This window comes from Myxine glutinosa, chromosome 1 (genome assembly GCF_964187855.1).
Source record: "Myxine glutinosa chromosome 1, kmMyxGlut1.1, whole genome shotgun sequence".
Classification (NCBI taxonomy): Eukaryota; Metazoa; Chordata; class Myxini; order Myxiniformes; family Myxinidae; genus Myxine; species Myxine glutinosa.
In genome coordinates, this window is record NC_136261.1 from 25,843,716 (window position 1) to 25,859,090 (window position 15,375).

The window sequence follows — 15,375 nt, forward strand, 5'->3', positions numbered from 1 at the left end:
AGTGGGATAGGTAAACTGTTCAACCTAAAGTAGGTATGCGCTCTACCGAGTGACGTTCTGATTACCTCCGCCACCAAAGGTGGATGGAGGGTATGCTTTCATCCCTGTTTGTTTGTTTGTTTTTGAACAAAATATGTCAAAAAGTTGTGGACGGTTTTGGACGAAACTTGGTGGAGATGTTGGGTGTGTGACAAGGACAAATATATTCGATGTTGGTGAAGATCTGAATATGGTTTCGGAGTTGAGAATTATTTAATTTTTTAAGTGATTCTTCACCATTGGGAGATGGAGCCAAAAACGATACACAGCAGGATATCTCAAAACGTTGTGGACGGTTTTGGACGAAACTTGGTGGACAGGTTGGGTGTTTGACAAGGACAAATAGATCCGATGTTGGTGAAGATCTGAATATGGTTTCGGAGTTGAGAATTATTAAATGTTTTAAGTGATTCTTCACCATTGGGAGATAGGGCCAAAAATGATACATAGCAGGATATCTCAAAAAGTTGTGGACGGATTCGGGCGAAATTTGGTGGAGATGTTGGGTGTTTGACAAGGACAAATAGATTCGATGTTGGTGAAGATCTGAATATGGTTTCGGAGTTGAGAATTATTTGATTTTTTAAGTGATTCTTCACCATTGGGAGATGGAGCCAAAAACGATACATAGCAGGATATCTCAAAAGGTTAAGGATGGATTTGGACGAAACTTGGTGGAGATGTTGGGTGTGTAACAAGGACGAAATGATTAGATTTTGGTGAAGATCCGGATTCGGATCCGGCTACTATAATTTTTTAGGTGATTCTTCACCATTGGGAGAAAGGGCCAAAAATGATACATAGCAGGATATCTCAAAAAGTTGTGGACGGTTTTGGACGAAACTTGGTGGAGATGTTGGGTGTGTGACAAGGACAAATAGATTCGATGTTGGTGAAGATCTGAATGTGGTTTCGGAATTGAGAGTTATTTAATTTTTTAAGTGATTCTTCACCATTGGGAGATGGAGCCAAAAACTATACATTGTGGGATATCTCAAAAGGTTAAGGATGGATTTGGACGAAACTTGGTGGAGATGTTGGGTGTGTAACAAGGACGAAATGATTAGATTTTGGTGAAGATCCGGATTCGGATCCGGCTACTATAATTTTTTAAGTGATTCTTCACCATTGGGAGAAAGGGCCAAAAATGATACATAGCAGGATATCTCAAAAAGTTGTGGATGGTTTTGGACGAAACTTGGTGGAGAGGTTGGGTGTTTGACAAGGACAAATAGATTCGATGTTGGTGAAGATCTGAATGTGGTTTCGGAATTGAGAATTTTTTAATTTTTTAAGTGATTCTTCACCATTGGGAGATGGAGCCAAACACTATACATTGTGGGATATCTAAAAAAGTTAAGGATGGATTTGGACGAAACGTGGTGGAGATGTTGGGTGTGTGACAAGGACGAAATGATTAGATTTTGGTGAAGATCCGGATTCGGATCCGGCTACTATAATTTTTTAAGTGATTCTTCAACATTGGGAGATAGGGCCAAAAACGATACATAGCAGGATATCTGAAAAGGTTGTGGACGGATTTGGACGAAACTTGGTGGGGAGGTTGAGTGTGTGACAATGAAGAATCGATTCAATTTTGGTGAAGATCCGGATATGGATTCGGATATGATAATTATTTATTTTTTTCTAAGTGATTCTTCACCATTAAGTGATATGGCCAATCAGGCCGTCTAGTTTTGTCCTGTTATGTCCTGATGCATTCAGTGTACTAATAGTAGCTCTTCAATGAGCCTCCACTGTGTACCCCAAAAAGAATTAAAAAAACTAATTAATGTTTGGCAGGAATATTGAGTTGTCCACCAGACAACTGGCATACACTTATGACCTGATCGAACAGAATTTTCACTTGTGTCGGACAATCGGATAACCATTTCCGGTCGAACTCAGAATTCATAAACATCTTGTTCAGTTAACAATCTTCTCTCATTTAACTTTCTATTCTCGCACTTATACTCACTCCATATCACTATCCAATATTGTTTTTTATTTTTAATCAATAGTTCATTCCAATATAATTCAAGTTAATTATAATACAAGTTATATATAATCATAATAATTAATTTTAATTGCATTCTCCAACTTTATGTGAAAAGATAGCAATGTGAAAACTACTCCAGATGTGTTTGAAAGTTGAAAAGTAAACTTCCTAACTCACCACTTAACCTCTTATAACCTCTTATAACCCCTTTCCTTCCCTGTTTGATAAGCAGATGTGAATGAGTGCCTGGAATACCCCGTGATATGTGGTGATGGAGGGGAATGTTTCAATAGCCTTGGCTCCTTCAGTTGCTCCTGCCCAGTGGGATTCATCTTCAACAAACTCGGTGAAACAAGATCAGATGATGTGCACAACTCTCACTGTAGAGGTGAGATCAGGTGATAGAGAAGAGTAATTACTCTATGATAACTCCATTGCATAATTTATAAATCTGGAGTCTTTTGGGTGTGGCATTGGTGTGCTTCATAGATGTGAATGAGTGTCTGGAGACCCCAGGCATATGTGGGGCAGGAGGATTTTGCTCCAACAGTCCTGGTTCCTTCAACTGTTCATGCCAACCAGGATATTGGACAAACAATCCAGAAACTACCTTCATTCCCAATGATGGAAACTTTTGCGTGGGTAAGTTTCTTCTTGTGCAAACACAAAATGGCAAAATATCTTCTTTTACTAAATCACAATTTCCATTTTCCTAAATATGGAGCATTTAAGAAGATGAGGGGTCAGAAGCCAGTGGAAGGTAACGATAATGTTTTTACCGTTGTTTTTGAGGTAATGAGGTAATGCTTTCACTCCTGTCTGTTTGTCTGTCTGTCTATCTGTCCGGTTATGTCTGAGCAGGATATCTCAAAAAGTTGTGGACGGATTCGGACGAAATTTGATGGACAGATTGATTTTCTTCTGATGCTGATTGATTGCTGCTGATTTGAAGAAATTTGATTGATTGAAGAAATGCTGATTTGATGGACAGACAGAATCACTGTGTGACAAGGAAGAATTGATTTGATTTTGGTAAACATCCGGATGTTTACATATCTGGATATGATTGTTTTTTTATGCTTCCGCCAACGAAGTTTCCGAAAGGAATGATCTTTTCGGGTTGTCCGCCTGGCTGTCCGTCCATCTATGATTGGTTTCCGTTAGCGTGACAACTTAAGAACGCCTGAAGGGATCAAGGTCAACTTTGGTACAAGTACGTAATGTCGTGAAAATCAACCACAGACACGACTTGTACCTTGGGTAGGTTTAATATCATTTAAATCTGTGGTAACATCCTGTAAAATACGTTCATGCAATAGACATCAGAATCGGAGTATTACATGGGAAATGACCAATATCAATAGGCAAAGCAAGCAAGTCCGGCATATAGGTGCGTACATACCATTCAAACTACAGGACTATATGTCACAGTAAGTGTTGCTGGAGTGTCCTTGCGCCGCGGTTGTCCCGGGTCTTATAGACGCCCCTTTAGTGGGATGAGCGAGCACTCCCGGGTTCACCTTCAGTATAATTTCACTACATTCTCCCTGCCGTTAAAACTATACTGCCGCTAGGCAGTCGCAAGCAAGCGTCAGCAATAATCGAATGGGGGTACGTCAATCCACGTCAGTCGGTCCATCCGTAGCGGTCGGGGCGGCGAACTACCCTGCCAGTTCGTGTCCGGAGACTACCGGGTACGGCGTCCCCAAGCCCGGAGTCCCCCGCGTCGGAATAGCTGCCGGAGGTGGGTGTCGGAGGGGGCACCCCAGAGCCATCAGGCAAGGGAGTAGGCGACGACAGAAGTGACGGCAGTAGTTCCATAGAAGAAGCTTCGGTAGAGTCCATAGACTCGTAGATTGGTTCGTCGATATCCCTGTCGTCGACCCCACAAGGGGCGAGATGGCGTACTGAGACAGTAGACTCGCGTCCGTCTGCGGTTATCACATGAGCATGCTCGGGATTAGCCTGGGGTACCCGCACCTTATCAACAAGGGGGTCGTACTTGCTAGTGCGAACCGCTCGTTTGAGATAGGCCGGCCCCGGCTCAGCGAGCCAGCTGGGTAAAGATTGGATACTACCCGAGCTTCTAGGGTGGTGGAACAGTCTTTCGTGAGGAGTCTGGTTGGTGGCTGTACATAGGAATGCCCGGATCGAGTTTAGAGCCGCAGGTAGCGACCACGCCCATTTATCGAGGCCCCGGCCGAGGGTCCTGAGGCTTAGCATGACGGCCCTCCATATAATCCCATTAAAGCGTTCGATCTGCCCATTCGCCTGGGGCCGGTACGGGGTGGTGTAGCTCGAAGCGACATTATTTTGGAGCAAGTAGCCCCTCACCTCCTGAGACAGGAACACCGCACCCCGATCGGTATGCACGTAGGCCGGATACCCAAACATAGAAAACAAATTCTGCAGGCACCGTATAACCGTGGCAGCCGACATATCCCCGCACGTATAAGCAAAGGGGAATCGCGAATACTCATCAACGATAGTGAGCAGTAAACGGGAGTTACTCTACACCGGCAGCGGCCCTTTGAAGTCCATCGCCAATCGCTCCCACTGTCTAGTAGCCCTAACCAGCGTCCCCATAGGAGGGTTGTAAAACCGCAGTTTGAGCTCCGCACAGATAGTGCAATCACGGCAGATCCGGCGGATGTCCTCAATCGAGTACGGCAGATTTCCACTGCGCACAAAATGCACGAAACGCGCTACCCCGGGATGACACATAGTGCCGTGCAAAGTGCGCAGTCCCTCCAAAGTTACAACCCCCGCGTAAGTGGCCGGCCTCGATAAGGCGTCTGCGACCAGGTTATCCTTCCCCGGGCGGTATTTGATGGTGTAGCAGAAGTCGGCGAGTTCGATATGCCAGCGAGTGATTTTCTCATTCTTAATGCGTTGAGCATGTAAGGTGTCGTACATGAATGCAACGCTTTGTTGGTCCGTGACGATTTGGAAACACCGCCCGAGCAGGTACGGCCGCCATCGCCGAATCGATTCGACGATCGCGTACGCTTCCTTTTCGACAGACGAATGCCTCCGCTCAGCGGAGGTGAGAGTCCGTGAAAAGAAAGCCACAGGGCGTCTCCCTTGGGAGAGAGTCGCCGCTATCGCATGATCCGAGGCATCACTTTCCAAGACGAAAGATGCACTCTCGTCAATCGTCGCTACAGCGGCGCCAGCGATGTCGGCTTTAAGGCCCTCGAAGGCCGCCATGGCGGCCGGGCCCAAGGGGAACGTGTCGCAGGCCACGAGGGGGCGGAGCTTCGCGGAGAAATTTTGCACCCACTTTGAATAGTGGGCGAACAGCCCAAGAGCGCATTTCAGCGAAGCCCGAACGCTAGGCGGAGCCATATCGAGCAAAGGTCGCAGACGCTCCTTATCCGGAGAGACAGAGCCATGGGTCACGATGTACCCCGGAAGATCTACCGTGCGTAGAGAGTAACGACATTTAGCCTCATTCATGGTTTGGCGATATTTCTGCGCGACCTCGAGGAAGCGCTTCAGATTAGCGTCGTGATGCCCCTGGTCATACCCACAAACCGTAAGATTGTCCAGATAGACAAAGACATCGGTCAAGTTCTCCTTCGTAACGAGGTCATCCATAGTCCTCTGAAAACAAGTGACCCCGTTAGTTACCCCAAAAGGGAGCCGAGTGAACTGGTACAACCGTTGACCCGATTCAAAGGCTGTATAGACGCGATCAGCCCTAGAGATGGGGACCTGATGATACGCACTACGCAGATCGAGAGTGCTGTAAACGGAGTACAGGGCCACCTGGCGCACCAGTGCATCCATCCCCGGTAAAGGGTAGGCATCCAGCTGTGTAAAATGATTAATCGTCTGTGAGTAGTCGATTACCATGCGCCGGCGATGGGCCTCACTCCGCACCACTAAGACTTGGGCCCGCCACGGCGACCGACTGGGTTCTATGATACCGTCCTTTAAGAGCTGGGCCGTTTCTTCCACAATGAATTGCGCGTCTGCGCGAGGGTAGCACCGCGATTTTACGGCTACAGGGGTACAATCAGTGGTCAGGTTGGGGAACAGCGAGAGAGGCTACACGTCCATCTGAGCGAGGGCACACACAGCAAGCGTGTCCGGCCCACCAAAGTCCATTTCCAAACGTCCATGTCGCTTAAGGAAATCGTGTCCTAACAGTACGTCGGCACATAACGCAGGTAATACCATGAGATACACGTCTGGGAACGTGCATCCCTTTATCACAAGTTTCAATCGACATGCCCCTTTTGTGCTCAGCCGAAGTACTTGGGAGGCCATGAAGATCCGTCGTGTAGTCCCGAGAACCGGCCACCCATGTTGATGCACTAGTCGTTGATCGATAAAACTATCCGTAGACCCCGTGTCGATTAAGGCTTGTGAAAAAACGCCCTCGACCTTGAGCGGAATGATGGCTTGCACAAGGCCGGAAGACCCAGCAGGTATTGTGCCGTCCGGGCGAGAAGATCGCGCCTCGCGAGTGGATCCCACTCCAGCTGCAGTTTTCCGGTCGTTCGGGCAGCCCGTGGAGGATTCGCGTGACAGGCGCATAGTTGGCCGCGCTGGAGCAGGTGCGCGTAATTCGTAAGAGCCGCCGTCAGAGGGCGCTCGAGTCACGCGTAGAGGATCACTGCCATTCACCGTTTCATGAGCTGGTGCGATAGTGTGTAATTCGTAAAAGCCGCCGTCAGATGGCGCTCGAGTCACGTGTGGAGGATCACTGCCATTCACCGTTTCATGAGCTGGTGCGATAGTGTGTAATTCGTAAAAGCCGCCGTCAGATGGCGCTCGAGTCACGCGTAGAGGATCACTGCCATCCACCGTTCCATGAGCTGGTGCGGTAGCGTGTAATTCGTAAAAGCCGCCGTCAGATGGCGCTCGAGTCCCGTGCAGCGTTCGCTGCGAATCCAGAGGAGTTGGCAAAGCAGTACTTCGTTGCTTGTTTGAGGTGGGCGTCCGGACGCCAGCCAAGGCCGATCGCGCCGCGGCCGGTCGTGGTCGCGCCGGTTGTTTAGGCGGCCCGATGTCCCCCATCAAGGTCAAGCGTGCAGCCAGGGGCCCGCGAGGAGGGGAGACGCTCATCAAGGCCGGGCGGGGCGCTCCGCACGGTGCGCAGTCCGTTGGCTCAGCGATAAGCCCATTCAAGGCCGCGCGGGCTCGTGTACCTCGCGCGGACCTTTTGCAGACCTTCGCGAAATGACCCTTGGTGGAGCACAGGTGGCATATTGCCTCCCGAGCCGGGCATTCTAATCGGGGGTGCTGCCGATTCCCACAAAAATAACACTTCGCGTACCGTTCAGGCCGTGGCCGGGCAGCGGTAGCAGCAGTCAGGCCGGATGCCGCGTCCACTTCAGGAGCACCCAGAGACTCGGCCGTGGTCGAGTCCTCCCCCATGTCCTCGGCGGTAACCCTCTCCGGTCGCGCGAGTTGAGAAGTCCCCGCCATGACTCGTGGATGGTCATAAGCGGTAGATTGTTCACGGGCATCTGTAAAGACGTGAGCCAGCCGTAGTGCCTCCGTAAATGTCAGCTCCGCGGTCTCCAAGAGTCGGAGCCTCAGGGCTCCAGAGCTAATTCCAGAGACGAAAGAATCTCGGAGAAGGTCATCCTGCACTTGCTCGTGGGTCCGTACCTCCTGAGCGCAGTCCGCTAGGAGGTGTCGCAGCTCCTGCACGTAGCGATCGATCGATTCCGATGGTTGTTGTTGCCGCTGAGAGAGCTGATGCCGGCCGTGCATGGCGCTCTGTTTCTTTATGTATAGTCGCTTTAGCTCAGCCAGAGCCGTGGCGTATGTCTCAAAGCGAGCAATGCACCGGTAAACGCGGTGATGGACCTTCAACTGTAACACGGACAGCTTAGCCGCAGCGGTGGGCTCTGTTTCATGCACGGCGAAGTAATTCTCCCGCATTTTGAGCCAGTGGGTGAACTCCGACCCCGACTCCTCGGCTTGTGCGTCGGCATCGAGAATCGGTACCGTGATCATCTTGGGTTCAGCCATTTCGTAGATTTAAATGATATTAAATGTCGTGAAAATCAACCACAGACACGACTTGTACCTTGGGTAGGTTTAATATCATTTAGATCTGTGGTAACATCCTGTAAAATACGTTCATGCAATAGACATCAGAATCGGAGTATTACATGGGAAATGACCGATATCAATAGGCAAAGCAAGCAAGTCCGGCATATAGGTGCGTACATACCATTCAAACTACAGGACTATATGTCACAGTAAGTGTCGCTGGTGTCCTTGCACCGCGGTTGTCCCGGGTCTTATAGACGCCCCTTTAGTGGGATGAGCGAGCACTCCCGGGTTCACCTTCAGTATAATTTCACTACACGTAAAATGATGTAAAGATGCACTGATTCTATTTTGGGGTCAAGAAGTCAAAGGTCAGGTTAAGTAAAAAATTATGTTACTGCGCTAACTTGTGAACCAGTGATAGGATTTTGACCAAACTTGGTACAGGTATGGAAAATGATGTAAAGATGCACTGGTTCTATTTTGGCATCAAGAGGTCAAAGGTCAGAGTCTGTAATAGGTTTTCATTACCGCGATAATTTATGAATCTTCTTCTTATCGTGTCCACGGACAGTCTATACATGGCCCAGCCAAAACCGGACACATTTTTGCGCCTTTTTGTTGAATTCGGCAAGATCTGCAACAGTGCAGGGTTTCTCTAGCGATGGACATTGCAGGAGATGTTGCATGGTCTGGGCTCAGTTCCACATTCGCAAGTTGTCGGGCTGGTTGTATATCCCCATTTGTTTAGTGACACCTTTGAACGACCGATTACGGTTAGCTGTCCAGAAAACAGCCAGAAGGAAGATCCCCCGAGGTTGCAGAGTACACTACATCCCTGGTCTCACCAAGTAGAATGCTGAACTATATTGGGAGTATGTCTCAATGTTTAAATGTGACCCCTTTTCAGAGGAAACAATATCTACTGGTGAGAGGGTGATGTTCAGTATCTCTCAAGAGCGTCAAAACACCTGGAACACCTTGATAGAGACAACAGATCTTACAAAAAACAGCAAGAAGGCATGGTCTCTCATACGCAAACTTGGAGGTGATCCCAAGAAAGCTGCCTAACATCCAAACGTGTCCTCTAACAAAGTCGCACAACAGTTGCTCCTAAATGGAAAAATGAACAAAAAACAAACAACTAGATAGGAAGAAGTACAGTGATGACCTTGGCTTTATTAGACTATTCACCATGAAAGAGCTGGAAACTGGTATATCTAGTCTAAAACACGGGAAAGCAATTGGTCTTGACAACATGGCAACGGGGCAAATAAAGCATTTTGGACAGCAAGCAAAGAAATGGATCCAACAATTGTTTAACCACTGTCTGGCAACACACAAGCGACCTAAGATTTGGCAGAAGGGACATGTAATAGTACTAATAAAGGCCGGAAAAGATCGCTCAGATCCTAAGAGTTTTCGGCCGATTGCACTGCTTTGCCACACCTGGTAAGAGCTGTTTCAATGCCTGAGACTCAATAGGATAACACCAACTGCAGATGGGAAGACCATTCCAGAGCAAGCAGGTTTCCGCCCTGGCAAATCAACAACAAGCCAAATTCTCAACCTCACACAATATATCGAAGATGGTTTTGAGCAAGGGATGGTAACAGGCACTGTTTTTGTAGACCTGCCACCAGCAGCATACGATACAGTGAATCATAGATGTATGTTCTGCAAGATCCTAGAGATGAACCACCTTTCGAGGCCATTTTTCCCCGCAGAGCAAGGATTGGCCTTTTTCGGGCATGGTGGTCCCCTTTTTGAAGCAATGTTTTATGGCCGGATGCCCTTCCTGCCGCCAACCCTGTTAGTCGCCTATTGCGACACACAGGGAATTACCAGTGAGCTGGTACTCAATTTGCCGACCTCGGAAGGATGACAGGCTGAGTCAACCCTCCTGGTGTTAATTCAGCGATCGACCGGGATTCGAACCCAGGATCCTAGGATCCCAAGCCGTCACCCTAACCGCTAAGCCAACACCAGGCTCAAAGATCCCAGAGATGATAAAATATATTCACTTAATAGAGCTGTTAGAAAGCATGCTTCAGAATCGCCGGTTCTATGTTGAACTAGGTGGGAGGCGCAGCAGGTGGCATATTCAGAACTTATGAATAAGAACAGCTAAAGGGAACAAAGTCAAACTTGGTATAAGTATATATTATGATGCAAAGATGAACTGATTACATTTTGGTGTAAAAAGTCAAAGGTCAGAGGTCATGTCAGGTAAAAATGTGATACTTGAGAACAGCTGAATGGATTTAAATCAAACTTTGTACAAGTATTATAATGACGTAATAATGTGGGCAAAGGCATATCGGTCGACGTGGCGAAGAGTGCCGTTCTGGTTTAGTGATTCTTCACCATTAAGTGACAGGGCCAAAAACTATAAATAACATGATATTGAAGGAGCTGGGGCTCCCACGTCGATCGGAAGAATGGACGCGACAAAAAGCTGGAATTCATCCGAGTTGCTTTAATCAAACCAAACACTCAGGCACTCTGAAAAGCCCGTTTATCGGGCAGCAATATATATACATATTATCCCGGAGCGTTTGCCCAGGAAAGGCGAGAGGGGGCGTGGCCCAGCGTCCTGGCTGCGGCCTGGCAAGTTGAGGGCGAGCCTGCCCGGGCGTCCTGGACGAGCCCGGCATGGTGATCGCTCCGCGTCCTTGATAGGTGCAAGGCGATTGTGAAAACCCAGCGGTAGCCGCTACACACGTCCCCCCAGAATCGACTTGCACCGGCAGGGTCAATTTGAGGGGGGTCCTGATGACCCGGCCGAAGCGACCCCTGGCGGGTCGTGGGAGGGGGTCCGGTGTGGTGGTGGGCGGTCGAGTGGGGGGCACCGTGGACGGGGGGTGGCCTCGCCGTGGCGGAAGGGCCACCCGTGGTGGGTGGTCGACGTCCACGTGCGCCGGCTTGAGGCGGTCCACCGCAATCCGGTCCGACCTGCCGCCGATGTCGATGACGAACGACTTGTCGTCCCGTCGCAGCACCCGGAAGGGCCCGTCGTACGGCGGCCGGAGTGGCCCCCGATGTGCATCGTGACGCACAAAAACATACTCCGCTGTGCGAAGTGCTGGGGGGACGTAGGACTGGGGGTCACCGTGGTGGGATGTTGGCACGGGGGCAAACCGTCGGGCGGCCTCCTGGAGGTCTGAGCGCTGGTGAGCTGCGGACCAGGGACTGGTAGCGTCGGGCACGAATTCGCCCGGGACGCGTAGCGCCTGGCCATAGACAAGCTCGGCGGTGGATGCCTGGAGGTCCTCCTTGGGGGCCGTGCGGAGGCCCAAAAGGACCCACGGCAGCCAGTCGGCCCAACCGCCGTCTTGAAGGCCGGCCATGAGCGCGGCCTTCATGGAGCGGTGGAATCGCTCGCACAACCCGTTTGCTTGGGGGTGGTAGGCCGTAGTACGGTGGAGCTTGACCCCCAGGTTGCGGGCGACTGCGCCCCACAGCTCCGAGGTGAACTGTGGTCCGCGGTCTGACGAGATGTCCGCCGGTGCGCCAAAGCGGGCGACCCAGGTGGCGATGAAAGCCTGCGCCACGTCGGCGGTGGTGGTGGAGACGAGGGGAACGGCCTCCGGCCACCTGGTGGTCCTGTCCACCATGGTGAGCAGGTGTGTGAACCCCCGTGACGGGGGGAGGGGGCCCACCAGATCCACGTTGACGTGGTCGAAACGTCGTTCGGGCACGGTGAAAGGTGCCAGCGGGGCCTGGGTGTGTCGGTGGACCTTGGCCCGTTGGCAGGCCGTGCAGGTGCTGGTCCAATCGCGGACGTCCCGGCGAAGGCCGTGCCAGACGAATCGCGCCGACACCAGCTTCTGGGAAGCTTTCCGGCCAGGGTGGGAAAGGCCGTGGAGGGAGGCGAAGATGCGGCGTTGCCAGGTGACGGGCACGATGGGGCGAGGCTGGCCTTGGGAGATGTCGCAGAGCAGGACAGTGTCCGCGAAGGGGATGTCGGCCAGGCGGAGGCCCGTGTCCGCCGCCCGGAGGGCTTGCACCGTGGTGTCGGTGGTTTGGTCCGCCGCCATAAGCGCAAAGTCCACGCCCAGGTGGACCGCGTTCGCGCTGGCCCGGGAAAGACAGTCGGCCACGGCGTTGTTTTTGCCGGCGACGTGCCGGATGTCCGTGGTAAACTCCGACACGGCGGAGAGGTGGCGCTGTTGGCGGGCCGACCACGGCTCCGTGACCTTGGCCATGGCGTAAACCAACGGCTTGTGGTCGACGAACGCCGTGAAAGGTCGGCCCTCCAGGAGGTGGCGGAAATGGCGGACGGCCAGGTGTAGACCGAGGAGCTCCCGGTCAAACGTGCTGTATTTGAGCTCGTTCGGCCGGAGCTGCCGGCTGAAAAAAGCGAGTGGCTGCCAAACCCCGTTCACCCATTGCTCATGTACGGCGCCCACCGCGTAGTCGGAGGCATCCGTGGTGAGGGCGATGGGAGCGTTGAGCACCGGGTGAGCGAGCAGTGTTGCGTCGGCGAGGGCCCGCTTTGAGCTTTGGAAGGCCGCATCCATTGCTGCGGACCAGGCGATGTCGTGCTTGGCTGGCTTGCCCCGGAGGGCTTCGTAGAGGGGCCGCATGAGTTGAGCAGCGCGGGGCATGAAGCGGTGATAAAAATTCACCATTCCCAGGAATTCCTGCAGGGCCTTTATGGTGCGGGGACGCGCGAACGTGGTGATGGCCTCGACCTTGGTTGGCAGCGGCACGGCCCCGTTCTTGGTGATGTGGTGGCCCAAAAAATCGACGGCCGTCGTGCCGAAGTGGCATTTGGCCGGGTTGACGATGAGGCCGTGCTCGCTGAGGCGCCCGAACAGTGTTCGGAGGTGGAGGAGGTGCTCGGCCCGGGACATGCTGGCGACGAGGATGTCATCCAGGTAAACGAAAAGGAACGGCAGGTCACGCAGCACGCCGTCCATCAAGCGCTGGAACGCCTGAGCCACGTTCTTGAGACCAAACGGCATCCGCAAGAATTCAAATAAGCCGAACGGCGTGATGACTGCCGTTTTAGGGACGCCGGCCGCCCTGACAGGTACCTGGTGATATCCCCGAATGAGATCAATTTTCGAAAAAATGACCCGTCCCGCCAGACGGGCGGAGAAGTCTTGGATATGCGGGATCGGGTACCTGTCGGGGGTGGTAGCGTCATTGAGACGGCGGTAGTCGCCACACGGGCGCCATCCACCCCCGGCTTTGGCACGATGTGCAGTGGCGAGGCCCACGCACTATCGGAGCGCCGCACGATGCCGAGGTGCTCCAACGCGTCAAATTCGGCCTTCGCCACGGCGAGCTTGGCTGGGTCGAGGCGGCGGGCCCTGGCGTAGACCGGCGGGCCCGTGGTTGGTATGTGGTGCTCGATCCCATGCTGTACTGCGACGGCCGAAAACGTCGGCCGCGTGAGGGCCGGGAACTCCGTGAGCAGGCGAGCAAACTCGTTCGCCGCCGGGACGGCGCATGCCAGCTCGGTCGGCGCGGAGCTGCTCAATGTGCATACCAGGGAGCTGAAGGTTTCGGCGTTGATTAAACGATGCCGTTGGAGGAAGTCGCGCCTAGCAGAGCCATGGGCACGTTTGCGGTTACAAACGTCCAAGCAAAGCGTTGGCCGCCGAAGCAGAGGGGTGACGTTGCGTGGGCCGAAGGTGCGGATGGTCGATCCGTTGGCCGCAACCAAGGAGGGGCCGCAAACCACGGATTGCCTGTCCTGGTCAGAGGCGGGGTATGACGCTCAGTTGGGCGCACGGTGTCGCACAGGAAGCGCCGTCCGGACGCTTTATCCATGATGAACAGTAAGTTGCCCGTGTGGCCGGCGCTCATGGCTGGTAATGAACGCCGGCCCGGCCGTTTCCCGGCCTGCCGAAGGTGCACGGGGGTCGGCATGTCCGGGCCTTCTGTCCGAACCTGGCATGATAGTAACACCACGCTTGGTCAGGTGGAGGCCCCGGTCGTCGTGCTGGAGGTGGTCGGCTCGGTGTAAGCGGCCGCCAATTGCGTCGGCAGTTCGGTCGTCGACCGTGCCGGGTGCTCGGGCGCCATGGGTGTTGCGTCGGATGGCGGTGGGTCCCATGTCGCCGCTGCGATGCACTGTCCTGCGGCGGAGATCTTGTCGGCTTCTCTGGCAAGGGCCCGGGGATCTGTGATCGTCGTGCTTGCCAGGGCGAGGCGTACCGGGTTAGGCAGCTGACGGAGGAACAGCTCCCGAACAGGAATGCCGGAGAGTGGCTCGCCAAGCAGTGAAAGCATGTAGTCCATTCGCTCGGAAGGGCGCGTGTCGCCGAGCTCGGGCAGGTCGAGCAGGCGCCCGTGCGCGTTCCGCTGATGGGAAGGGCGAAAGCGTCGAGGAGAAGCTTCTTAATCGCGCCGTATTTGTCAGCGGGCTGGCGGGCTCTCGAGGAGGCTCAGGGCGCGGGCCGCGGTGGCCGAACCGAGCGCTGCTACCACATGGTGGGAAGCGGGTGTCGTCGGCCGTGATGCCTCGCAGGGCGAACAGGGAATCCGCCTGTGCGAACCAAACCGCCGCGTGAGCCTCCCAGAAGGTAGGCAGTTTAAGGGCGACTGCCGTGTCCATGTCGGTAGGTCACCAATGAAGGAGCTGGGGCTCCCACGTCGATCGGAAGAATGGACGCGACAAAAAGCTGGAATTCATCCGAGTTGCTTTAATCAAACCAAACACTCAGGCACTCTGAAAAGCCCGTTTATCAGGCAGCAATATATATACATATTATCCCGGTGCGTTTGCCCAGGAAAGGCGAAGAGGGGGGCGTGGCCCAGCGTCCCGACCGAGGCCTGGCAAGTTGAGCGCTGGGCCTGCCCGGGCGTCCTGGACGAGCCCGGCATGGTGATCGCTCCGCGTCCTTGATAGGTGCAAGGCGATTGTGAAAACCCAGCGGTAGCCGCTACAATATCTCAAAAAGTTGAGGACGGATTATGACAAAACTTGGTGGATGAGTTAGGTAGGTAACAAGAACAAGTTGATTAGTATTTTGGTTCAACTTCGGATCAAATCCAGCATATTAGTGGGATGTGAAACATAAACTGGTTAGCCTGGCAGAGTATGCGCTCCAATGAATACCATTCTGTTTTCATCTTTCCTTCAATGCTCATTCATTCATTCAATGTTTCATTAAAGTGGTTGAAAAACAGTAATTATTATTTTATACAATAACGTACTCCTTATGCAGGAACATTTACCTAAATCAAATGCAGGACAAATATATAGATAACAATCATGTGTTGTTACATATCAACAGAATGGTGCAGACATGGGGCACTACAGCCATATAGAGCAGACATATCCCCAATACACCGCTTACCTTGGT

General features: G+C 52.5%; 1 protein-coding gene across 3 annotated transcripts in view; it reads left to right on the forward strand.

Annotated features, from left to right (window-relative positions):
- Positions 1-15,375, forward strand: part of LOC137421922 (adhesion G protein-coupled receptor E5) — a 58,305-nt gene that overhangs the window by 25,704 nt on the left and 17,226 nt on the right. For all 3 annotated transcript variants that reach the window (XM_068108502.2, XM_078769890.1, XM_078769893.1), the window contains exons 5-6: positions 2,271-2,426; positions 2,528-2,680. In XM_068108502.2, the coding sequence (XP_067964603.2) occupies positions 2,271-2,426; positions 2,528-2,680 (309 nt within the window). The remainder of the gene's footprint in view (positions 1-2,270; positions 2,427-2,527; positions 2,681-15,375) is intronic.